The sequence below is a fragment of the Mobula birostris genome, chromosome 1, assembly GCF_030028105.1.
Source record: "Mobula birostris isolate sMobBir1 chromosome 1, sMobBir1.hap1, whole genome shotgun sequence".
Taxonomy (NCBI): Eukaryota; Metazoa; Chordata; class Chondrichthyes; order Myliobatiformes; family Myliobatidae; genus Mobula; species Mobula birostris.
The window spans coordinates 67456341-67483786 of NC_092370.1; the positions used below are offsets into that span (position 1 = coordinate 67456341).

The 27446-nt window shown below is 41.3% G+C and overlaps 1 protein-coding gene across 1 annotated transcript in view; it reads left to right on the forward strand.

The window, feature by feature from the left end:
* Positions 1–16411, forward strand: part of LOC140196813 (copine-3-like) — a 69101-nt gene extending 52690 nt beyond the window's left edge. Inside the window, exons 12-16 of the mRNA XM_072256637.1 lie at positions 486–540; positions 631–682; positions 1959–2092; positions 11103–11339; positions 14770–16411. Of these exons, the coding sequence (XP_072112738.1) occupies positions 486–540; positions 631–682; positions 1959–2092; positions 11103–11339; positions 14770–14877 (586 nt within the window). The 3' untranslated portion in view covers positions 14878–16411. The remainder of the gene's footprint in view (positions 1–485; positions 541–630; positions 683–1958; positions 2093–11102; positions 11340–14769) is intronic.
* Positions 16412–27446: the final 11035 nt, after the last annotated feature.

The window sequence follows — 27446 nt, forward strand, 5'->3', positions numbered from 1 at the left end:
GGGTATGTGTTATCACGAGGGGCAGGATAAACTTGGGTTGTTTTCTCTGGAGTGCCGGAGGCTGACCGGAGATCTGATGGAGGTTTACAAGATTATGAGAGGCATAGATAGAGTAGACAGAGAGTACTTGTTTCTCAGAGTTGAGATGTCTAACACCAGAGGGCATGCATTGAAGGTGAGAGGAGATAGATTGAGGGGGGATGTGAATAGTAAGTTTTTTACTCAGAACATGGTGGATGCCTTGTATGGTGGTAGAGGTAAATACATTAGAGGCTTTGAAGAGATGTTTGGAGAGGCACATGGATGTAAGGAAGATGGAGGGACATGGACATGGTTTAGGTTGGAGGGATTTGTCTTTGGGTGTTTTTGATTTACTTACTTTCTCGCTGGTTTGGCACAATATTATCAGCTGGATGGCCTGTTCCTGTGCTGTACTGTTCAGTGTTCTATGTTAATGACATGTTTTTGATAATTATTTTTAACAGAGACAAATTGTTCCCTGCATTTGGATTTGGAGCTCAGATACCTCCTAATTGGCAGGTAATTATGGAATGATTAATGAAAGAAATAAAAAAAAAGTTACTTTGTTTGGTGTGAAATTCATAGTTTGCATTGGGCATTTACCTTTAGGTATCGCATGAATTTCCACTCAATTTTAATCCTACAAATCCATTCTGTGCAGGTATGGCATTTCCTTTGTTTTTTTTTCAATACCTTTTTAAAACTGCCTTCACTAATAAGTGAACTTTCACAATGATGCTAATTATTAATTTGTTGTGAAGGCTGAGATATTTTAAAGTCCTGCAATTTAATTTTTAACTATTCAGCATGAGCAGTGAAAGATGTGCAGTATTTATTACAATGGACGAATGCTTCAGAAGATACATTGATAGAATTTGGATTTTATGATGCATCCCAAAGCACAAATTTAAAAATGAAATATTTCTTAATGAAATAAGCATTCTTTGAACAGGCATGTAATTACTGTATACATTTGTAACTATAACCTAATTTAAATGCTAAAGTGCGATATTCATTTGTGCAAAATGATGATAACATTTGGCGCTAACGTTTGCTGCTTATCTATTCAAAGCATGGATACGAAGATACCAAGTTTCAACATTAAGGAATATTTTTGAAGGACAGGCCAACAATATTGCAATATTTTGAAACATTAGAACATAATTTAAGAAGTGGAGGTAGGAGTAGGTCATTTGCCCTCCCCTCATTCTTGCTCTACTCTTCAATAGGATCGTAGCTAATAATTTACCTCAATACTACATCCCTGCACTTACTCGATATGCTTAGATTGCCTTAATATATCTAAAAAAATCCTTCTTTTATGTATTCTTAATGATTAATCCTCCTCCCTACTGCCCCACACCTGAGCAAGACCTAGTGGGGATCTTGACACCCATTTATTTTGAGATTATGCCCTCATCCCTAGATACTCCAGAAAGGGGAAATATTAATTCTGCAGCTACCCTGCATGGATTATGTACATTTCAATAACATCAACTTATTTCCAGATTCTGGAGAGTACAGGCCTAGACCCCTTTATTTCATATTCAACATTCATTGTCCTAATAAGCGATGCATTCCCTCAGTTACAACTGAGTAGAGACTAGACATAATGCTTGAGATGGTCTTTATATAATTGGAGGACAATTTTGCAACTTAAACATACAAATTGCCTTCCTAATGGCACATGGTATAAATTAATGAAGACACAATTTCTCTGCTTTTCTACTTACTTGTTTGCAAGGGGATTACATCAGTGGAAATTCGGCTTTATTCTATGATGTCACACCCATATAATGTTTACTAACTAAAAACAAGAATGCATTTTGTACATTTGATGTATTTGCAGTTCTGCAAAATAGGTAATGTTGTTGTGAAACTTAAAATGAGGATGTCAGTATGTTCTCTCTCTCCCATGGAGTTTGATTTTTCATCAGGAGTGCAGGGGATTATTGATGCCTACCGAAATTGTCTGCCTCAAGTGAAGTTACACGGGCCAACAAATTTCTCTCCGATTATAAACCATGTGGCAAGATTTGCAGCTGCAGCAGCACAGCAGCCAACTGCATCGGTGAGTCGTAGAGACATAGAACACCACAACACACAAACAGGTGCTTCGGCCCATCTAGGTCATGCTGAATCTGCCTAGTTCTGTCAACCATAGCCCTTCATTCCCCTCCCATCCGTGTGCCTAACCAAATTTCTCTTCAATGTTGAAATTAACCCTGCATCCACCAGTTGTGTTGGCAGCTCATTACAAACTCTCACCACCCTTTGAGGGAAGAAGTTCTTCCTTGTGTTCCCCTGAAACATTTCACCTTTCACCTTTAACCCATGACGTCTCTTCCAACCTCGGGGGAAAAGTTTGCATTTACCCTATCTATACCCTTCGCCAATGTGTTCAACATGACATCCCAACTCCTGTACCCAATACATTGATTTATGAAAACCAACATGCCAACAGCTTTATTTAGGGCCCTATCTACCTGGGATGCCACTTTCAAGGAATTATGGATCTGTATTCCCAGATCCCTCTGTTCTATCGCACTCCTCAGTGCCCAACTGTTCACTGTGTAAGACCTACCCTGGCTGGTCCTATCAAAGTATAACACTTTGCACTTGTCTGCATTAAATTCCATCTGCCATTTTTCAGTCTATTTTTCCAGCTAGTCCAGATCCCGCTGCAAGCTGTGCTGTCCACTACATCCCCTGTCCTGGTGTCATCTGCAGATTTGCTGATCCAGTTAACCACATTATCATCTAGATCTTTGCTATAGATGACAAACAACAACAGACACAACACTGGCTCCTGTGGCACTCCAGTAGTTACAGGCCTCCAGTTAGAGAGGCAATCATCTACAACCACTCTCTGGCTTCTTACACGAAGCTGGTGTCTAATCCATTTTACTACATAATTTTGAATGCCAGGTGACTAAGCCTTCTTCACCAAACTCCTGTGTGGGATCTTGTCAAGTGTCTTGGTAAAGTCTATGTAGACAACATCCCTTGCCTTGCCTTCAACTTTCCTGGTAACTTCCTCGAATAACTATAAGATTGGTTAGATATGACCTATCATGAGCAAAGAAGTCATGTTAACTATCCCTGTCTATCCAAATACTTACTGTATATGTCCAGTCCTTTGGAATACCTTCTAATAATTTTACCACTACTGATGTCAAGTTCACCAGCCTATAATTTCCTGACATTATTAGAACCTTTCTTAAACAACAGAACAACATTAGCTATCCTGCAATCCTCCGGCACCTCATGCGCGGCCCAGTATGTTTTAGGTATCTCTGCTAGGGTCCCTACAATTTCTGCACTAGCCTCCCACAGGGTCCAAGGGAACACATTGTCAAGCTCTGGGAACTTATCCATCCTAATTTGCCTCAAGACAGTAAACATCTCCTCCTCTGTAATCTGACTAGGGTCCATGACCTCGCTGCTGCATTGCCTCACAACTATAGACTTTGTCTCCATGTCCCGAGTCAATGCAGATGCAAAAAATTCATTTAAGACCTTTCCCATCTCTTTTGGCTCCACAGATAGATTACCATTCTGATCTTCCAGAGGACCAGTTTTGTCCCTTGAAATCGTTTTGCTCTTATAATATCTGTAGAAGCCCTTGGGATTCTCTTTCACCTTGTCTGCTAGGCAATGTCATGCCACCTTTTAGCCCCCCTAATTTCCTTCTTAAGTGTCCTTTTGCATTTCTTACACTCATGTACCTCATTTGTTCCTACCTGCTATGCACCTCCTTTTTCTTAACCAGGACCTGAGGTTCCTTAAACCTGTTTTCCTTGTTTTTGAACCTGACAGGACCGTACAAGCTCTGTAATCTCAAAATTTCACTTTTGAAGGCCTCCCACTTACCTAGTACAACTTTGCCAGTAAACGACTTGTCCTAATCCACACTTGCCAGATCATTTCTGATACCATCAAAATTGGCCTTTCTCCAATTTAGGATTTCAACCCAAGGACCAGGCCTAACCTTTAACATTATCATGGAAATGGATAGAATCAGAGAGGACAGGAAAATTTTTAATTGGGGAAGGGCAAATTATGAGGCTATAAGGCTAGAACTTGCGGATGTGAATTGGGATGATGTTTTTGCAGGGAAATGTACTATGGACACGTGGTCGATGTTTAGGGATCTCTTGCAGGATGTTAGGGATAAATTTGTCCTGGTGAGGAAGGTAAAGAATGGTAGGGTGATGGAACCATGGGTGATAAGTGAGGTGAAGAATCTAGTCAGGTAGAAGAAGGCAGCATACATGAGGTTTAGGAAGCAAGGATCAGATGGGTCTATTGAGGAACATAGGGTAGCAAGAAAGGAGCTTAAGAAGGGGCTAAGGAGAGCAAGAAGGGGGCATGAGAAGGCCTTGGCGAGCAGGGTAAAGGAAAACCCCAAGGGATTCTTCAATTATGTGAAGAATAAAAGGATGACAGTGAAGATAGGACCAATTAGAGATAAAGAAGGGAGGATGTGCCTGGAGGCTGTGGAAGTGAGCGAGGTCCTCAATGAATACTTCTCTTCGGTATTCATCAATGAGAGGGAACGATGACGGTGAGCACAATACGAGTGAGGTTGATGTTCTGGAGCATGTTGATATTAAGGGAGAGGAGGTGCTGGAGTTGTTAAAATACATTAGGACAGATAAGTCCCCGGGGCCTGACAGAATAATCCTCAGGCTGCTCCACGAGGCCAGGGAAGAGATTGCTGAGCCTTTGGCTAGGATCTTTATGTCCTCGTTGTCCACGGGAATGGTACCGGAGGATTAGAGGAAGGCAAATGTTGTCCCCTTGTTTAGAAAAGGTAGTAGGGATAGTCCGGGTAATTATAGACCAGTGAGCCTTACATCTGTGGTGGGAAAGCTGTTGGAAAAGATTCTTAGAGATAGGATCTATGGGCATTTAGAGAATCATGGTCTGATTAGGGACAGTCAGCATGGCTTTGCGAAGGGCAGATCATGTCTAACAAGCCTGATAGAGTTCTTTGAGGAGGTGACCAGGCATATAGATGAAGGTAGTGCAGTGGATGTGATCTACATGGATTTTAATAAGGCATTTGACAAGGTTTCACACAGCAAGCTTATTCAGAAAGTCAGAAAGCATGGGATCCAGGGAAGTTTGGCCAGGTGAATTCAGAATTGGCTAACCTGCAGAAGGCAGAGGGTCGTGGCGGAGGGAGTACATTCAGATTGGAGGATTGTGATTAGTGGTCTCCCACAAGGATTGGTTCTAGGACCTCTGCTTTTCGTGACTTTTTATTAATGACCTGGATGTTGGGGTAGAAGGGTGGGTTGGCAAATTTGCAAACGACACAAAGGTTGCTGGTGTTGTGGTTAGTGTAGAGGATTGTCGAAGATTGCAGAGAAACATTGATAAGATGCAGAAGTGGGCTGAGAAGTGGCAGATGGAGTTCAACCTGGAGAAGTGTGAGGTGTTACACTTTGGAAGGACAAACTCCAAGGCAGAGTACAAAGTAAATGGCAGGATACATGGAAGTGTGGAGGAGCAGAGGGATCTGGGGGTACATGTCCACAAAACCCTGAAAGTTGCCTCACAGGTGGATAGGGTAGTTAAGAAAGCTTATGGGGTGTTAGCTTTCATAAGTCGAGGGATAGAGTTTAAGAGTCGCGGGGTAGTGATGCAGCTATATAAAACTCTGGTTAAGCCACACTTGAAGTACTGTGTCCAGTTCTGACCGCCTCACTATAGGAAGGATGTGGAAGCATTGGAAAGGGTACAGAGGAGATTTACCAGGATGCTGCCTGGTTTAGAGAGTATGCATTATGATCAGAGATTAAGGGAGCTAGGGCTTTACTTTCTGGAGAGAAGGAGTATGAGAGGAGACATGATAGAGATATACAAGATATTAAAAGGAATAGATAGAGTGGACAGCCAGCGCCTCTTTCCCGGGGCACCACTGCTCAATACAAGAGGACATGGCTTTAAGGTAAGGGGTGGGAAGTTCAAGGGGGATATTAGAGGAAGGTTTTTCACTCAGAGAGTGGTTGGTGTGTGGAATGCACTGCCTGAGTGAGTGGTGGAGAGAGGTACACTAGTGAAATTTAAGAGACTACTAGACAGGTATATGGAGGAATTTAAGGTGGGTTGTTATATGGGAGGCAGGGTTTAAGGGTCAGCACAACATTGTGGGCCGAAGGGCCTGTACTGTGCTATGTTCTTCATTATTATATTGAAACTATTGACATTATCACTAGATGCAAAATATTCTCCCACACAAACTTCTGTCATCTGCCCTGTCTCATTCCCTAGTAGGAGATCTAGTATCACACTGTCTCGAGTTGGGACTTCTATGTACTGATTAAGGAAATTTCCTGAACAAAACTCTTTCCCATCAAGCCCTTTTATGGTATGAGAGTCCCAGTCAATATGTGTAAAGTTAAAATCATCTACCACCACAACCTTATGTTTCTTGCAACACACACAAAATGCTGGAGGAACTCAGTAGGCCAGGCAGCATCTATGGAAAAGGAGTATAGCCTGCGTCTTGGGCTGAGACCCTTCAGCAGGACCCTTATGTTTCTTGCAAGAGTCTGTGATCTCTCTACAAGTTTGCTCCTCTGAATCCTGTGGACTGTTTGGTGATGTATGATATAATCCCATTAATGTTGTCACACATTCCTTATTCCCCTGTTCCACCCATAAAGCCTGACTAGACGAGCTCTCCAGTCCGTCCTGTCTGAGCACTGCCGTGACATTTTCCGCTTGGCCTTTGTCACATCTAAAGCAACAGAACCCAGGATCACTGAGCTACTAGTCCTGCCTCGTCTGCAACCAAGTCTCGCTAATGGCCACAATACCTTAGTTCCACGTGCTCATCCATGCCCTAAGCTTATTTGCCTTTCTTCGACTACTCCTTGCATCAAAACTTATGCAACTCAGAACATTAATCCCATCATGCTTGTCCTTTTGATTCTTGACTTCGTATGTATGTAGGCTCAACAACATCTTTCTCCACAACCACTTGATTACTTGTTCTGGCACTCTGGACCCCACCCCCAGCAATGCTCATTTTAAACCCCCCAAACAGCACTGGAAAACCTTCCTGTTAGGATATTAGTCTACCTTTAGTTCAATTGCAAACCATCCCTTCTGTATAGCCTCACCTTCCTGGGAAGAGAGACCAATGATCCAAAAATCTGAAGTTCTCCTTCCTGTAGCAGCACCTTTAGTCACGTGTTAAACTGTGTAATCTTCCTAATTTTCACCTCAGTAGCAGGTGGCATGGGTAGCAATCCTAAGATCACAACCCTGGAGGTTCTGTCCTTAACTTAGCACCTAACTCCCTGAACTCACTTTGCAGGACTTTGTCACTGATCTTACCCATGTCATTGGTACCAATGTGAACCATGACATCAAGCTGCTCATCCTCCCATTTAAGGTGGTATGTGTTCTATCTGAGAAGTCCCTGACCCTGGCACCCAAGAGGTAACAAACCATCTGGAAATCTTATTCTCATCCACAGAACCTCTTTTCTGTTACCCTAACCAACAAATTCCTTATCACTACAGTTTGCCTCTTCTCCCTAGTTCCCTACTGAGCCATAGAGCCAGACTCAAAACCAGAGACCTGACTGCAGTGGCTTTCCTCTGCTAGATCATTCCCACAAACAGTATCCAAAGTGGTATACCTGTTCCTGAAGATCCTGCCACAGGGCTACTCTGCACCTCTGCCTATTCCCTTTTCCTCTCCTGAAAGGGATCTAGTTAACTGTGTCCTACACTTTGTGTATAACTACCTCCCTCTATCAATCCCTCAGCTTCCCAAATGATCCAGAGTCCATCCTATTCCAGCTCCAACTCCTTAACATGATCTGCAGTTGGATGTACTTCTTGTTGGTGCAGTCATCAAAGACGCTTGAGGTCTCCCTACATTCCCACATCCCTCAAGAGGAGCATTCCAGTATCCCATCTGGCATACCCACTGCTCTAAATATGAAATCAGGAAGAAAGAATAAACAATGAAAAAAAAAATTACCTGCTGCCTAACCCCTCCTCACTGAATCAAAGAATCAAGGCTCCAGCCTCAATGAATGGCTGACAAGGGAAATTAGGGATAGTATCAATTCCAAAGAAGAAGCATACAAATTAGCCAGAAAAAGTGGCTCACCTGAGGACTGGGAGAAATTCAGAGTTCAGCAGAGGAGGACAAAGGGCTTAATTAGGAAGGGGAAAAAAGATTATGAGAGAAAACTGGCAGGGAACATAAAAACTGACTGTAGAAGCTTTTATGGATATGTGAAAAGAAAAAGATTGGTTAAGACAAATGTAGGTCCCCTACAGACAAACAGGTGAATTGATTATGGGGAGCAAGGACATGGCAGACCAATTGAATAATTACTTTGGTTCTGTATTCACTAAGGAGGACATAAATAATCTTCCGGAAATAGTAGGGGACAGAGGGTCCAGTGAGATGGAGGAACCGAGGGAAATACATGTTAGTAGGGAAGTGGTGTTAGGTAAATTGAAGGGATTAAAGGTAGATAAATCCCCAGGGCCAGATGGTCTGCATCCCAGAGTGCTTAAGGAAGTAGTCCAAGAAATAAAGGATGCATTAGTGATAATTTTTCAAAACTCTTTAGATTCTGGACTAGTTCCTGAGGATTGGAGGGTGGCTAATGTAACCCCACTTTTTAAAAAAGGAGGGAGAGAGAAACCGTGGAATTATAGACCGGTAAGCCTGACATCAGTGGTGGGGAAAATGCTAGAGTCAGTTATCAAAGATGTGATAACAGCACATTTGGAAAGCGGTGAAATGATCGGACAAAGTCAGCATGGATTTGTGAAAGGAAGATCATGTCTGATGAATCTCATTGAATTTTTTGAGGATGTAACTAGTAGAGTGGATAGGGGAGAACCAGTGGATGTGGTATATTTGGATTTTCAAAAGGCTTTTGACAAGGTCCCACACAGGAGATTAGTGTGCAAACTTAAAGCACACAGTATTGGGGGTAAGGTATTGATGTGGATAGAGAACTGGTTGGCAGACAGGAAGGAAAGAGTGGGAATAAACGGGACCTTTTCAGAATGGCAGGCAGTGACTAGTGGGGTACCGCAAGGCTCAGTGCTGGGACCCCAGTTGTTTACAATATATATTAATGACTTGGATGAGGGAATTAAATGCAGCATCTCCAAGTTTGCGGATGACACGAAGCTGGGTGGCAGTGTTAGCTGTGAGGAGGATGCTAAGAGGATGCAGGGTGACTTGGGTAGGTTAGGTGAGTGGGCAAATTCATGGCAGATGCAATTTAATATGGATAAATGTGAAGTTAGCCACTTTGGTGGCAAAAACAGGAAAACAGATTATTATCTGAATCGTGGCCAATTAGGAAAAGGGGAGGTCCAACGAGATCTGTGTGTCATTATACACCAGTCATTGAAAGTGGGCATGCAGGTACAGCAGGCGGTGAAAAAGGCGAATGGTATGCTGGCAATTATAGCAAGAGGATTCAAGTACAGGAGCAGGGAGGTACTACTGCAGTTGTACAAGGCCTTGGTGAGACCACACCTGGAGTATTGTGTGCAGTTTTGGTCCCCTAATCTGAGGAAAGACATCCTTGCCATAGAGGGAGTACAGAGAAGGTTCACCAGATTGATTCCTGGGATGGCAGGACTTTCATATGATGAAAGACTGGATGAACTAGGCTTATACTCGTTGGAATTTAGAAGATTGAGGGGGATCTGATTGAAACGTATAAAATCCTAAAGGGATTGGACAGGCTAGATGCAGGAAGATTGTTCCCGATGTTGGGGAAGTCCAGAACGAGGGGTCACAGTTTGAGGATAAAGGGGAAGCCTTTTAGGACCAAGATTAGGAAAAACTTCTTCACACAGAGAGTGTTGAATCTGTGGAATTCTCTGCCACAGGAAACAGTTGAGGCCAGTTCATTGGCTATATTTAAGAGGGAGTTAGATATGGCCCTTGTGGCTAAAGGGATCGGGGGTATGGAGGGAAGGCTGGTGCAGGGTTCTGAGTTGGATGATCAGCCATGATCATACTAAATGGCGGTGCAGGCTCGAAGGGCCAAATAGCCTACTCCTGCACCTATTTTCTATGTTTCTATGAATCAAAGCCTCAATTCCACACTCCAACACTGGCCCACTCACACAGTGGCCGCTCTGCTTATACGTTGCACTTCTTTGCCAAGAGCCTAATTAACGCATAATCCAGTGTCTCCTCGGGACTGTGTAACACAACATGTGCTGATTGACCCTGCTTGCTTCTTTCAAATTCTTTCCCCCTCCAAGCAATCCGGTGACTCCTTGGGGCTGTGGCCTGCGAAATGTGCTGACAGCCTTTGCTTGCTTCTTTTAAGCTGTCTTTACCTCCAAGCAGTCGGGTGTCTCCTCAGGACTGTGGTGTGCAAAATGTGTTCATGAATCTTCAGGATGCATGGAATGTCCTGTCAGGAGTGCTGGTGGTAGAGGAAGATACATTGGGGACATTTAAGAAACCCTCAGATAGACAGACGGCACATAGGGAAAGTGGAGAGCTCTGTAAGAGGAAAGGGTTAGATTGAACTTAGTGTAGGTCGAAACGTCAGCACAACACTGTGGGCCAAAGAGCCTGTATTGTTCTATGTAAGCGGTCATTGAATTTATAGTGCAAGAGGAGACACCATTCAGAAGCTTGTGCTTGTCTGAAACAACCATCCACTTAGTCCCTTCTTCCTCGTTATCCCATAAATCAAGTAATTACCTCTCCATTTAAATCATTGAAGTCTCTTATTGGCAGTAAATCCTGTGTGTCCTCTTTGGTCCTTGAAATAATTTCTAAGATGGTGTGCTTAAAAATTGATACAATAGAGTATCATATTTTCAAAGGTTTTCCCAGCATCTATTCTCAGTTTGTTTCTCCATTACTTATAGTTTTAGCTGCACTTAACTCTTAATGGAAGCTAGCGTCTTTTGTGAATCAAAATCAACCTGAAATACTACAACATCTGTATAAATAATGGAGATTCATTCATAGGTTAAATTCCACTTCAATACAGCTGATTAATATGGGTAAACTAAGTCACATGGTGAGATGGTTTTCTTTTCTCCTAACAGCAATACTTCATCCTGCTGATCATCACAGATGGAGTGATAACCGATTTAGACGATACACGACAGGCCATCGTTAATGCCGCTAAGTTGCCAATGTCTATCATCATCGTTGGTGTTGGCGGAGCAGATTTCAGTGCCATGGAGTTTCTGGATGGCGACGAATGTGTTCTAAAATCACCTACTGGAGAAATAGCTATCCGTGACATTGTCCAGTTTGTGCCTTTTAGGAAGTTTCATAATGTAAGTTCTGTATGGGCTTGAAACAGTGATATGATTACAAAAGTGTGTGGTATTTTCAGGGAAGTATTTATGTTTGACTCCTTTCATAACTATCGCATTTGTGATCTGCTCATTTACTGACTGTGATGGTAAGTGCCTGGTGAGTGACCACTTAGCTGTATTTGCTTGATCAGATTCAACAGTTCAAATGACTATTTAGCCAAACTCTGTATGCCTGCCCCTAAACCTTGATTCTTTCCTCCAGCTCTTTGATAGAGAAAGAGGCAACTTAGCCAATCAGGTCTATGCCAGCACCCAGAGAAACAATGCCAAGACCCAACTTCCTTGTTCTTATCTCCTGTACACCGACACGTCACTATCCCAATCAAATATCACCCCTTTCTCAACTTTTTACACCATTAAGGGACAACGTACAGCAGGCAATTAAACTACCAGCATTTCTTCTGGTCACGGGAGGAGTTCCAAACACCCGGCAGAAACTTGTGGTCATCATAAAGACAACAGGTACAGTCCAGATGGAACCAGGGTCCCTGGAGTGCTGAGGTCCCAACGCTATCTGCTGCATCGTTTACTGAACACATGTTCTTTTCCAGGCTTGAATTCGATATTTGTCTGCCTAGCCTCAAAATTCCAATTAACATAAAGTAAAATGACATCACAGTAACCCTATATTCCCAGGTCTTACAAACTTGCCAAGTTTCATTGGTGTTCCAGTCTTCCAGTCATTTTCAAACTTCATGGCCTTTTGCTTCCAAACTACAAAAGTTTCTTTGGCTACTTGTTGTAACTCTACTTTTGAAACCTCTTCCTAATTTTTGTTTAGAAGATTTTGCCCATATATGCATAAATAACAATGCATCAGTACTCCAGATTTAACATTAAAGCTAATTATCATTGTTTTAATGTCCTTCATACTCCTGCTATCTTTGTGATCAGATCAGTATGTTTCTAGTTTTGATAAAGGGTCTTGGATCTGAAATATTAACTCTGTTTCTCCTATAAATTGTTGTCTGACTTGCTGCGGTCTTACAGTATTTTCCATTTCTTCTATTCTATTCCTAAATGTTTGAATTTTTATGAATGTGTTAAATCTCTATTTGTCTGATTCAATATCAGGTGGCTATTGTTCTCTTATATATTTGAGTTTACATTCTAATTTCCATCCATGCTAATAGACTGAGAGCTGTAGCTTTGTCTGGAAGACTGGAAACAATTTCTGAGAGATATTATTGGTTTCTTTTCAAGTCTGGAATTTAAAACACATGATTTGAGTCACTGTAGCTCATGATCATGCAATTTTTTAAAATTCCTTCATGTATTCTGCAAGGAATTGTGAGTTCTAAATCAGCCGTTTCCAACCTGCAGAGCATGGACCCCTCAGTTAATGGTAGGGGTCCATGGCATAAAAATGGTTGGGAACCTACATAATAGATGCTTAATTATTGTCATTGTTTTTGTAGCATTCTTTTGAGAAAATCAGTTTAGCAAACTTGAAATATGGCCATGTTTTGTAGCCATAGTTCCTATTATTTAAAACAAAATAAGATACAATTTGGTATAGACATGTAGTATGGTGAATGTTACTGCTGCAAAGTCACTTGTTTGCTTTTAATTAATTTGTTCTTTTATACCCATGTCTATAAAATCTGCAATATTTCACAATGCTCGGTTTACTCTTGATTCCCCGAGGTAGTTGGCACTGCTGCTTCATTCTCTACCCTCTTTATATCACTCTGCTGAAATCCTTCTTTTTGATGAAAACATGTTACTTATTAGCAAAGGGACATTTTCTTTGCCGCTCTTTGTTATGAGAATGACATCATCATAATGTAATGGCCTAACCAGCTCCATTCTGTCTGCTTAAAGCATTTTTCAAAGGGCTATATAAAACTTATTTAGATGAATGCTTTAGTTTGCCATGCTTCTTATTTTTGTTGTAAATCACTCTTTGCCAGTTCCACATCTTGGTTATAGCACCCCTATTTGCATTTCTGTGCTCTAGCTCTACACGGGTATGAGCTCCGTAACTACATTGGCCATGGAAGGAACGCAGCGTGGATTTAGAAAAATAATGCTTAGGCTATTTTTGAGTTATTTTGAAAGATTGTGTTCACCAGCATTTAGAAGGGTTAATTTGATGTAAATGTTCAAAATCTATGGACGTACTGAAAGATTAAGTAGAGAGAAGCCAAGACTCAGCACATTCAAAACATTAAAGCCCAACTTCTCCTGAGAGAAGTTAAAAAGCACATGTGCATGCACCTAAAGGGTGGTAGAAATGTTGATGGCTTGTCAACAAATAGCAGAGTGACTTTTATTTTTGGTTCTGACATTAGTAGATTTTAGATTGCGTAACTCATTAAGGGATATGGGCACATACAAATCTGAGTTAAGTTATAGATTAGCAATTTGGATAGGAAGAAAAGTAAGTGACTCGGCTCCAGATATCATGTTTCAAGTTTTTGTGAATGTTTCTCTTCAAGAACTATTACAATTGTATTTTTATTTTCAGTGGAACATCTTTAATCAAGTAAATAATTCTGGTGTATGCTTAAAGACTATTGATTTGGATATCTCCCCCCAAATAATTATATTATAAATCATGCTTCATTTTTATGTATTTAATTTTTGATCCATTTCAGATTGTTTTTTCCCCAAATAATAAGAATTATTAATTCTTATTATTCTTAGCTGTCCTGTTGTACATACTATTTACTACTACTATCTATTACAAATTGCTATAAATTGCACATTGCACATTTAGGCGGAAACATTACAGTTCTGGTCACCGAATTATAGGAAAGATGTCAACAAAATAGAGAGAGTACTAGAATGTTACCTGGGTTTCATCACCTAAGTTACAGAGAAAGGTTGAACAAGTTGGGTCTTCATTCTTTGGAGCGTAGAAGGTTGAGAGGGGACTTGATAGAGGTGTTTAAAAGTATGAGGGTGATAGATAGAGTTGACGTGGATAGGCTTTTTCCATTGAGAGTAGGGGAGATTCAAACAAGAGGACATAAGTTGAGAGTTAAAGGGCAAAAGTTTAGGGGTAACATGAGAGGGAACTTCTTTACTCAGAGAGTGGTAGCTGTGTGGAACGAGCTTCCAGCAGAAGTGGTTGAGGCAGGTTCGATATTGTCATTTAAAGTTAAATTGGACAGCTATATGGACAGGAAAGGAATGGAGGGTTATGGGCTGAGTGCAGGTCGGTGGGACCAGGTGAGAGTAAGAGTTTGACACGGACTAGAAGGGCTGAGATGGCCTGTTTCCGTGCTGTAATTGTTATATGATTATATGGTAAAGATTTTTACTCATGTATGTGAAAGATGTAAAAAAATAAAGTCAAGTCAATTCACTTCATATTTTATGCTAAATTTCAGCTTGTCTATATGAATTAAACTAGAATAATATTTTTTCTATGTCTCTACAGGCAACAAAAGAAGCTCTTGCACAGAGTGTCCTCGCTGAATTACCTCAGCAAGTGGTGTGTTACTTCAACACCCGCAAGCTTCGTCCTCCAAATGAGCCGAATCCTTAACCCTCCTAAATTCATAGCTAAATGTTTATAATGCATTCGGCCAAACAAAGTTTCCTTAAATACCATCAGTGACACATGTATTAACATTCAATGTATTGTATGTAACATCTGTAGTTTTTCATAGTTTTATGATTATTTAAAATATTTTGTTGCATTATAAATATTTTGTATGAATTTATAAACTATCTTTTTTACAAGTACGTGAGGTCAAATCATTGTATTATAATTATTTACCATTGCTATCTGTAAAATTGTTCATTTGCCTTTGGTAACATATTTAGAAATGCTTAAAAAAGCAATCTTTTATTAGTCTTTAATATATTCTACAGTTTTTATACTATTGTTATAATTCATCTTTTGAATTTTAGATTTATATGCCTGTATCTGGCACCAATGTAAACAGCAGTTTTAGTTGTTTGATTATGGAATAAAAATGATTTGCATATTATAACTTTTTAAGTATATTGTACTAAGTCTTATGGAATAATTTAACTATTGAATTTTAAAAGAAAACTTAGTGATTATACTGTAAACTATATTATCCAATCCATGATGTATGTTAATTACCATTTTTAGAAAGTGGATACGTAATGATTAGAAGCCTTGGCTGTATTGATTAACTTTTTGCAATATTTATTTTTCCTGATTTTATCTTTCAAGTTTTTTTCTGTTTTATCAGTTAGAGAAAATTACAGATAAGTAGTGAATTTCAAGGAAACTTACAAACAGATTTTTGTAAACATGCAGGATGTTTAACAAACAGACAAAAATTGAATTAATTGCATCTGAAGTGTTGGGATTGATTTTTTTTCAGGGGTTGGGGAGTGTAGGCACATCCTTCCCAGAAAATTCTCAAGTTTAATATCAATGGGCAGAAATAGGAATTTGAAAGGGTGGGAAATTCAAGGATCTTTTTATGGCCTGTCCATTCTTGGGTCTTTCCAGCCCACATTTGAAGAATGAAAGTCCCTTTGATTTGGTAATATTTATGATGCTAGTGATGTCATGGAACCTTAGCTTGCACATTTTCAATATATTATTTCCAAATCTGTTGTAAGAAGTACAGATGGATTGAATCAATGTTGTAGAATATTAACGCTATAGGAATACAACTAATTGTTTGCAGGCTTCCAGGTATTGAAATTGTGTCTCATTGCCTGACACTGTCTGGTGAAAGGCCATTATCTTTTTTTTTAAACTAGGTGCCAACTTAACTGCCATGTATTTCCAGCATTTGCCATTTTTATTTGTAGAATTGTGTATATTTATAAATGTTACTCATTCATTATTTCATCAGATTCTCCTATTTAATAAGTATTGCCTGTCAGAATTGCTGGAATTTATTCTTGTCATCTCATTACTGCATCCAATTAATACACCATGGTAATGTATCATATGCATTGTTTTAAAGAAAATATTAGTTTTTAGTCATTTAGTTTTCTTGACCTGTGGAAATTAAGGCATAAAAAAGCAATGGACAGCACTGTTAAACAATTTATTAAGCTACTTCAATAAACTTATACAATTCATTTAGTATCAGCTCACTCTTCAACTTTCTTCCTTGTACTTTTAAGCAATGAGCACAAGAAATTCTGCAGATACTGAAAATCCAAAGCAACAAACACAAAATGCTGGAGGAGCTCAGCAGGTCAGGCAGCATCCATGGAAATGTTTCAGGCCACAACCCTTCTTCAGGACAGGAAAGGAAAGGGGAAGGCAACAGAATATTAAAAAAATGTGGGAGGAGGGGAGGGAGGTTAGCTAGATGGAGATGGATGAAGCCAGGTGGGTGGGAACGATGAAGGGCTGGAGTGCCACAACCACAGATTCGGCAGCACAGCAGACACAGCAGTTGCGCTCGTGAATATGCATGTGTCAGCTAATTACTAATTCATTGGGATAGTATTTAACTCCATTCTTTCCTTCGTAGTGCTTGTCAAGACTTGAACACAGCACAGCAATACTTCACTGCCTGTTTGCATTCAGTCTTGCCTGAGAAATCGGACTGTCGAGTCAACTGACTCTGAAGATTAGGTATATTCGTTTAATATTTAGTTGTTATTTTCAGCCGCAGTGTAGGCTTCGTTTTCCATTTGAGAGTTTTAGTTAACGGCCCTGTTTGGCCTAGCGTTCATTGTTTTATTATCCCTTTTAACTCTGTTTGCATTAAAGTCTGTGAACTATCAACTCGCTTCAGTGTCTCTGGCTCCACACTTGGGCCATATCTGAACCTGGTGACATGGAGAGGAAGAAATCTGATAGGGGAAGAGATTGGACTGTAGGAGGAAGGGCACCAGGGGAAGTGATAGGCAGGTGAGAGGAGGTAAGAGACCAGAGTGGGGAGTAGATGAAAAGGGGAGGTTAAAAAGTACCAGAAGGAGAAATCAATATTCATGCCTTCAGTTTGGAAGCAACCAAGATGGAATATAAGGTGTTGTTCCTCACCTTGGCACAAGAGGAAGCCATGGACTAAAATGCCAGAACAGGAATAGGAATCAGAATTAAAAAGTTTGGCACTGGGAAGCTCCACTTTAGGAAAATAGAGTGGAGGTGCACGACGAAGCAGTTCCCCACTTTATACCGGGTCTCATCGGTGTAGAGGAGGGTGCATCGGGAGTAACAGACACAATAGATGATACCAGTAGATTTGCAGGTGAAGTGCTGCCTCACCTGGAAGGACTGTTTGGGGCTCTGAATGGAGGTGGTGGAGGAGGTGAATGGGTAGGTGGCACTTTAACTGCTGGTAGGGTTAAGTGCCGGGAGGGAGATTAGTGGGGAGGGATGAATGGACAACGGAATCATGGAGGGAGTGATCACTGTGGAAAGCAGGGAGTGGGGGGCATGGGGTAAAGAGTGATTGGTGGTAGGATCCCTTTGGAGATGGTGGGAGTTGCAGAGAATGATCTGTTGGATGCAAAGGTTCAAGGGGTGTTAGGCAAGGCCAGGAGGAACTCTATCACTGTTAAAGCAGCAGAAAGATAGGGTGAGTGTGGATTGTGAAGAGAATACACATAAATTAAGATGTTTGCTGGCCTGGGCTAGCATCAGTGGCATCAGCAGTTGGTCTGCCACCTGTCCTCAGGGGAAGGAGAGATAAGGAACAATGAAGCAGCATCTGGAGAATTGTAATGAAGGGACGGGAGAGAGAGCTGTCTGGAGCGGCTCCCCCTTTGAACCCTGAACTGTTTGAAGTGATGGACAGGCGATACCCCAGCAGGGGGATAAAAAGGGACAGGTTCGCTAAGGCAGGACACACGACACTCGAGGTAATGAGACCCTGGAAGCGGTGCGCCTCTCACGAGTCGGTGGGAAGCTCTTGGACGGCTGATCGGGGGATCAGCCTTAAATGCACAGAGTGGAAAGGTACGATCAGCGGGAACCCGGTGTGTGTCCACCCTTGCTTGGGTGCCGGGTTCACTGCAGTGGATCGACTACATCTGGAGGAGGGGTCACAGTCGGTGACCCCAGGTGACATCACAAAGGACTCGCCCGAAAGCTGCTTGTGAGCAATATCGCCGGTCTGTGAGTGGAAGCCGTTCTGAATGATCATTCGTTCTCGTTCTCTCTCTCCCTCTCCCCACGTTGTCCATCGCCATGGCAACGATCACTGCGAACTGAACTAAATTGAACTGGACTTTGTGTCACTTTGAAATTGGTCATTTACCCCTAGACAACGATAGAGCTTGATTGATGCTGTTATCTTAATTCTGTGCACATGTGTGTTTATCATTGCTGAACTGTTGCATTTATTATCCTTTCGATTACTGTGTTGCTTGTTTCTTTAATAAAACTTTCTTAGTTCTAGTAATCCAGACTCCAACTGAGTGATCCATTTCTGCTGGTTTGGCAACCCAGTTACGGGGTACGTAACAGGATGCTTGGGAAATGGAGGAGACGCAGGTGAGGGCCGCATTAACGATGGAGGAAGGGAAGCCCTGTTTTTTTGAAGGAGGAGGACATCTCTGATGTCCTGGAAAGGAAGACTCATCCTGGGAATAGATGTGGCAAAGATAAAGGAACTGAGAAAAGGGAAATAGCATTTTTACAGGAAACAGGGTGGGAAGAGGTATAGTCAAGTGGTAATCAAAAGATATGTATATTAATATCTGATTTTTGAATAATTATAGATGAAAGGCATGATTTTCAGTTTACCATCAATATGCTTATGACTGCTCAGTAAAATTTGTATCTATTTTCTAACTATAAAACATGTACCAACTGGTGCAAGTGTGACTGAGACATTGGCACACATTTGGTGGCAAAGCCTAAAATTTGAATATGCATCCCAACATATTCCCTGTTAGGTATCAAACACTCCCTGGCATTTAGCATTATCATGGAAAAGGATAGAATCAGAGAGGACAGGAAGATTTTCAATTGGGGAAGGCAACTTATGAGGCTATAAGGCTAGAACTTGCGGGTGTGAATTGGGATGATGTTTTTGCAGGGAAACGTACTATGGACATGTGGTCGATATTTAGAGATCTCTTGCAGGATGTTAGGGATAAATTTGTCCTGGTGAGGAAGATAAAGAATGGTAGGGTGAAGGAACCATGGGTGACAAGTGAGGTGGAAAATCAAGTCAGGTGGAAGAAGGCAGCATACATGAGGTTTAGGAAGCAAGGATCAGATGGGTCTATTGAGGAATATAGGGATGCAAGAAAGGAGCTTAAGAAGGGGCTGAGAAGAGCAAGAAGGGGGCATGAGAAGGCCTTGGCGTGCAGGGTGAAGGAAAACCCCAAGGCATTCTTCAATTATGTGAAGGAGAAAAGGATGACAGGAGTGAAGGTAGGACTGATTAGAGTTAAAGGTGGGAAGATGTGCCTGGAGGCTGTGGAAGTGAGCGAGGTCCTCAATGAATACTTCTCTTCGGTATTCACCAATGAGAGGGAACTTGATGACGGTGAGGACAATATGAGTGAGGTTGATGTTCTGGAGCATGTTGATATCAAGGGAGAGGAGGTGTTGGAGTTGTTAAAATACATCAGGACGGATAAGTCCCCGGGGCCTGATGGAATATTACCCAAGCTGCTCCATGAGGTGAGGGAAGAGATTGCTGAGCCTCTGGCTAGGATCCTTATGTCCTCGTTGTCCACGGGAATAGTACCGGAGGATTGGAGGGAGGTGAATGTTGTCCCCTTGTTCAAAAAAGGTAGTAGGGATAGTCTGGGTAATTATAGACCAGTGAGCCTTGTGTCTGTGGTGGGAAAGCTGTTGGAAAAGATTCTTAGAGATAGGATCTATGGGCATTTAGAGAATCATGGTCTGATCAGGGACAGTCAGCATTGGCTTTATGAAGGGCAGATCATGTCTCGCAAGCCTGATAGAGTTCTTTGAAGAGGTGACCAGGCATATAGATGAGGGTAGTGCAGTGGGTGTGATCTACATGGATTTTAGTAGGGCATTTGACAAGGTTCCACATGGTAAGCTTATTCAGAAAGTCAGAAGGCTTAGGATCCAGGGAAGTTTGGCCAGATGGATTCAGAATTGGCTTGCCTACAGAAGGCAGAGGGTGGTGGTGGAGGGAGTATATTCAGATTGGAGGATTGTGACTAGTGGTGTCCCACAAGGATCTGTTCTGGGATCTCTACTTTTCGTGATTTTTATTAATGACCTGGATTTTGGGGTAGAAGGGTTGGTTGGCAACTTTGCGAACGACACAAAGGTTAGTGGTGTTGTAGATAGTGTAGAGGATTGTCGAAGATTGCAGAGAGACATTGATAGGATGCAGAAGTGGGCTGAGAAGTGGCAGATGGAGTTCAACCCGAAGAAGTGTGAGGTGGTACACTTTGGAAGGACAAACTCCAAGGCAGAGTACAAAGTAAATGGCAGGATACTTGGTAGTGTGGAGGAGCAGAGGAATCTGGGAGTACATGTCCACAGATCCCTGAAAGTTGCCTCTCAGGTAGATAGGGTAGTTAAGAAAGCTTATGGAGTGTTGGCTTTCATAAGTCGAGGGATAGAGTTTAAGAGTCACGATGTAATGATGCAGCTCTATAAAACTCTGGTTAGGCCACACTTGGAGTACTGTGTCCAGTTCTGGTCGCCTCACTATAGGAAGGATGTGGAAGCATTGGAAGGGGTACAGAGGAGATTTACCAGGATTTTGCCTGGTTTAGAGATTAAGGGAGCTAGGGCTTTACCCTTTGGAGAGAAGGAGGATGAGAAGAGACATGATAGAGGTGTACAAGATAATAAGAGGAATAGATAGAGTGGATAGCCAGTGCCTCTTTCCCAGGGCACCACTGCTCAATACAAGAGGACTTGGCTTTAAGGTAAGGGGTGGGAAGTTCAAGGGGGATATTAGAGGAAGGTTTTTTACTCAGAGAGTGGTTGGTGCGTGGAATGCACTGCCTGAGTCAGTGGTGGAGGCAGATACACTAGTGAAGTTTAAGAGACTACTAGGCAGATATATGAAGGAATTCAAGGTGGGGGATTATATGGGAGGCAGGGTTTGAGGGTTGGCACAACATTGTGGCGAAGGGCCTGTGATGTGCTGTACTGTTCTATGTTCTATGAAACATGTGGAAAATCAGATCTATAAGAAACTCAGTTCAGTTGTGCCGCTGCTTTAATGTTGCTGTTCAACCCAAATGTGTCATCTTGGTAATCCAGGGAGCGAATCAGAACCAGATTTATTTTTGCTGACTTAGATGATGTGAAATTTTTTTCTTTGCTGTGTAAAGAGTTAAAATGTCTATAAATTATACAAATAAACTACAAAATAAAAAAAGTAAATGGATTTTGTCATTTTTTTTAGATGCAGTATTGTTTTATGTAATTGGATTAAAGATTCATTTGTGTTCCTACTTCTAGAAGTGAGGATAAGGTAATGAGAATTTGCAACTTTTGCCTCTGTGAACGCGGCAGACATATCATGGGACTCTTCAAGCGGAGATACAGTATAGCAGATAAAGCATTCAGCATGGCTAAAAGGAAAACTAATATTATTGATGAACCAGCAAGATTCTGCATTACTGAACTGGTTCACAATTTACTCCCAACTCAGTCCACTTTGCCTTTAGACTTCAGTGTTGGTTCTCATTGCTGTTTATGATAGGTCTCATCGTTTTAATTTTTTTATTGGGGGGTGCGGGATGGAGGGCCTGGTAATACTGATGAGGCCAGCATTTGTTATTCACCCCTATTTGCCCTTAAGGTGGTGGCTGTTACTACAGTCCTGGAGGAGATACTGCCACTGATGTTCAGTAGGGATTTCCAGGTTTTATACCCAGTGATGATAAGGGAGAGAATACATTTAGAATTAGGATGGTGCATGACTGATGAGAGCCTGCAGGTGGCGCTGCATCTAGGTGCCTGCTATTGTCGTCCATCATGGTGATACAGATTGCAGGTTAGGGATGAGTTATTGGGGTCACCAAGGTGAAATTTCATAGTGCATTTTAGAGATAAATCACCTTACAGTCTACTCTGCTGGAAATAGATGGAATGACTGTTTAGGGTGGTTAATGGGGTTCCGTTCAAGTGAGATATAGTGTCCTGGATGGTGCCATTTTGCTGAGAGTTGAAGAAGCTGCACTTGGGCAAGTGGAGACTATTTCATAAGAACTTAAGAAATAGGAGCAGGACTAGGCCATCTGGCCCATTGAGCCTGCTCCACTATTCAATAAGATTATGGTTGATCTGGCCATGGACTCATCTCCACCTATCTGCCTTTTCCCCACAAACCTTAATTCCCCTTCTATGCAAACATTTATCCAACCTTGTCTTAAATATATTTACTGAGGTACCCTCCACTGATACATTGGGCAGGGTTCTATAGGATTCACTACCCGCTGGGGAAAGCAGTTCCTCCTCATCTCCATCCTAAACCTACTCCCCTGAATCTTGAGGCTATGTCCCCTAGTTCTAGTCTCACTTATCAGTGGAAACAACTTTCCTGCCTCCGTATTATTTATCCCTTTCATAATGTTATATGTGTCTGTAAGATCTCCTCTAATCCTTCTGAATTCCAGTGAGTACAGTCCTAGGTGACTCAGTCTCCCCTCATAGTCCAACCCCTTCATCAATGGAATCAGCCTGGTGAACCTCCTCTGCACCTCCTCCAAAACCAGTATATCCTTCCTCAAGTAAGGGGACAGAACTGCACGCAGTGCTCCAGGTGTGGCCTCACCAGTACCCTGTGCAGTTGCAGCATAACCTCCCTGCTGTTTAATTCAATCCTTTTAGCAATGAAGGCCCACATCCATTTGCCTTCTTGATAGCCTGCTGCACCTGCAGACCATCCTTTTGTGATTCACGTACCACACTCCCAAGTCTCTCTCCACAGCAGCACGCTGCAATTTTTTTTTACAATTTAAATAATAATCTGCTCTTCCATTTTTCCTCCAAAGTGGATGACCTCACATTTACCAACATTGTATTCTATCTGCCAGACCCTTGCCCACTCACTTAACCTTTCTATATCTCTCTGCAGACTCTCCATATCATCTGCACAATTTGCTTTTCCACTCAATTTAGTATCATCAGCAAACTTAGATACGTTACACTTGGTCCCGTGTTTCAAATCGTTAATGTATATTGTGAACTGTTGTGGGCCCAGCACCGACCCCTGTGGCACACCACTCACCATTGCTTGCCAACCAGAGTAACACACATGTATCCCAACTCTCTGGTTTCTATTAATTAACCAATCCTCTATCTATGCTAATACATCACCCCCACCTCTTTGTATCCTTATCTTGTGGTTAAGTCTTTTATGTGGCACCTTATTGAATGCCTTCTGGAAATCCAAGAAAAATAATGTCCATCTGTCCCCTCTATCCACTATGCTCATTATATCCTCAAAGAATTCCAATAAGTTTGTCAGACATGTGGTGCGTTAATGGTAAAAAGCTATTTGTTTTCTCACAAGGAGAGTTGCTCATTGCAGGAAATTTGATGATCTGCTGATGTGGCTACACAATTTATGCAGCTATTCAAGTTGAGCTTCTGTTTGATGTTGATGGATATACTCTTGAGGGTAATGCCATGATTACCAAATGCCAATACATGATTGGACTCTTGTTGGAGATGGTTATTCCATCATGAAAGTTGAGTGGCTCTTATCTCTCTGTGCCTAAATATTGTTGGGTATTTAGGCATAGACTGTTTTATTTGCAAAGGAGTTGCAAATGAAATTGAATGTTATGCTAGTTATCCCTAACCTCTGACATCCTAAGCAGCTGTAGATGATTGTGCACAGGGCATTGATGTTCTGGAGCTAAGTTCATGACCTCCAACAGCCACAATCACCATCTTTTGTGCAAAGCGTGATTCCAGGAACTGGAATATCATTACCTGATATTGAGGTAGTCGTTCTCACCTGAACTTAGGAACTCAGTTGTTTGGATCAAGACTGTGGTAAAGTCTGAAGCAAATGGCCTTGATGAAGCCAAACTGCCCAAAAATGTTTTGTTTAGTTGGATTTTAGGAATCAATCTACAAATTTCATGTATCCTTTAACATTTGACCAAGTTTGGTCAGTATTTCATCGTTCACTGTAACTCTTACAAATGGCTATTGGATATAATGGAGAATGAATTAGAGGAGGATACACTGAATGAAACAGTGGAAATGAGTGACAATTTGTATGACAAATAGAAACAACTGTTGTCTTCTGTTGACAGACTGTTTCCCTACCTGTTTCTTTAATGGTCTATGCTTAAAAGATGGATGATTGTTAATTGCTGAAGTTGATAATTAGTTCATTATTGCCATCCAGATATAGTGAACTATTTCATGCCACCTAGGCAGATAATTCCAAACGTAAGTGCTGTACATTGAGGTAGTATGAAAGTAAAAAATAATAGCAATGCAGAACATAGTGTTACAGTGACAGAGTGCAGATGGAAAGATGAGGTTCAAGGGCGATGCTGAGGGAGACTAAGATCAAGAGTTCTCATAGTTGCAATCAAATGGGATGTGGTTGTAGATAGGAATGTGTTTGGAGAACTCCAGTTGGACATTTTCCAGTTATATGGATAACCCTTTCGGATTAAGTTATCTGGCAACATGGTCACATACACATGCAGTGACTAGGGTTATTATCACATAAGCGATGTCTTGTACTGATCAATGTCGATATGCCTGTAAGTTTTATTTCCGCATGCTGAGCCTTGAATAATGAGGGAAATGTATCATGCTGATCAATCTGAATATCTGCTGTTACAAACCTGATTAACCAGGTGCAGTCATTAATTAATTAATCAATTAGATGCATTTTAAGTTTTTAATAACAAAAATAATGACACAGATTAAGCTCGTCCTCAGCTGGCATTTCCATAGGGATTTGTTGGCTGACAACGTTACGTAGATCAATGTGTTTCCACATTCTACACCTTCACATGCAAAGTAGCTATGTAGAATGCATGGGATGAGATGTTGTCCTTTTGAACTTGTGCTTTGCCACTGGACTTGGCATCAAGACATTGAGTAGGGGTGCATGTAGCATGACACATTCATTTCAATGTCAACCCAGATGCAAAAGGTATGCAGTTAGAACTTATAACACAGGACAACAATTTTTTGAAAGTTTTGCTTCCTGAGAATATTTTCTGTTTATGATAGAAAGTTTGAAACTGAACACAAATATAATTTCAGACTACTTGTATCACATAGGAATTTGGAGAAATTGACTTTATTGAATATAATGCATTATGCATTTAATTGTGTAATGGTGATGCTTTGCAATAGTTCAACCAAGCTAAAAATGTTTTGTTGATAATTTTCATTTGTACTCAGTGTCTGAGGCTTCTTGCTTAAGTGTTCAACTAAAATCAGACAGCATTGATAGGTTCCAGTTGCCCTGATAACATTTCTCTATGCCTAAAATGTCTTGGTGGAAACCTTCCATCATGTTCATCACTGACAGCACCAAGATTTGCAAGGAAGAGGTCTAAATGGGAATGCAGAAAATGTATCTTTAGTGACATGTTGCACTTCATGGTCTTATATGCTTGAAGCATGTTGGCAACCAGCTGCACGTAGTTTGGTGCTCTGTAGTTGCCAAGACAATTTTCAACAAAATCTTTGAAAGTCTTCCATATGATTTTCTCCGGTCCCACAAGAAGTTCTTTGAATTACCTGTCATTGAGCATCTGTTTAATTTGTGAACCAACAAAAATGCCTTTCTTAATCTTGGCATCAGTTATTCTGATTTGAATTTTTAAAAAAATGTGATTTATAAAAAATGGCTGTGACAGGGAAATTTCATGGTGATTTTCATGATCAGCAGCCCAAAATCTATAAGATACACCTGAAAGTATTCAGGAATCAAAATCTTTGTTGATCAGTGTACTTGGTGCTGATTTTAATTTGGACCCGCGAGTCATGTGGGAGAGCAGAGGGAATGTGACACGCAGCTGGGGGAGCACAATCTGGAGTTCTGTGCAAGGTGAACAGTAGGGAGCATTTCTGATTGAATGGAACGGCTGATGAATCAGCCGAGTGCTTGGGTGTAATTTCCATTACTTTAGAAAATAAATTGAATATGTTTGTGCAGGAATGGCTGCTTCATATACTTCTGAAATTTAATTCTAGTGACTACAATGGAGCTGAATTTTGAAGTGAACTAAAAGTGCTACCAACTTTGCATGGTTTAATGCAGGTAACCACAGATGAATATCTAGTTCAGGAAGGATGATGCACAGGGAGCAGGAAACAAAACCTAAGAACTTTAAAATGATGATGCTGTTGAGCTGGATGTCTGCAAACATACAAGTGGGAAAGGTGCTGATACAAATGTGATGTCTGAACTTCATTAAATTTGATTTTTGGAATATAAATAAGAAGACATTGTGGTTATCTTAGTCATCCAAGAGGAAAGAGCCTTTCTTGATTCATCGCCTTCATAAATTGAGACAGCAAAAACATTCAGGGTTGATGTCTATGAAGGTTCTCAGTCATCCAGGTCATTGTACATCTAGCAGTAGCAAGTCAAGGCAACTGGACTTGCTGCATTGTCTAGAAGATGTCTCGCCACTCATCCGAGCGGCTTCTTCATTTCTATTCCATGGTGGGTAGTTTTCCGGCTTATAAACTGTGAGTTGTCTAAAGGTGCAGTATTGCAGTTACTCTGACTGGGCCTTCAACAAAGACCAGCAGGGACATCAGTCCAACAGACAGAGGTAAGGAGCAAAGCAGACAGAAAAATGTGGTCATCCCATATGTAGCTGGAATTTCAGAGAAACTCAGGAGGATTTTCAACAAACCCCAAATCCCCGTGTTTTTCAAACCTACAAACGCACTCAGACAGAAACTCGTCCACCCCAAGGATCCCACACCCAAACATAGACAGAGCAATATTGTATATGCTATCCAATCCAATGAGGACTGCACAGATCTGTATATCGGTGAGACAAAACAATCACTTCATAAACAGATGGCCCAACAAAGGAAGGCTAACACCTAAAGAACAAGAGACACTTCTTTAATGATAACAATGTACACATTTTGGATAGGGGGGCGGTGGTGGGGGGTGGTGGGACAGGTGGTTTGAAAGAGGGGTTAAAGAAGCTATCGTTGTTAAACTGGAAACCCATCCCTGAACAGAGGGGTGGGGTACGACA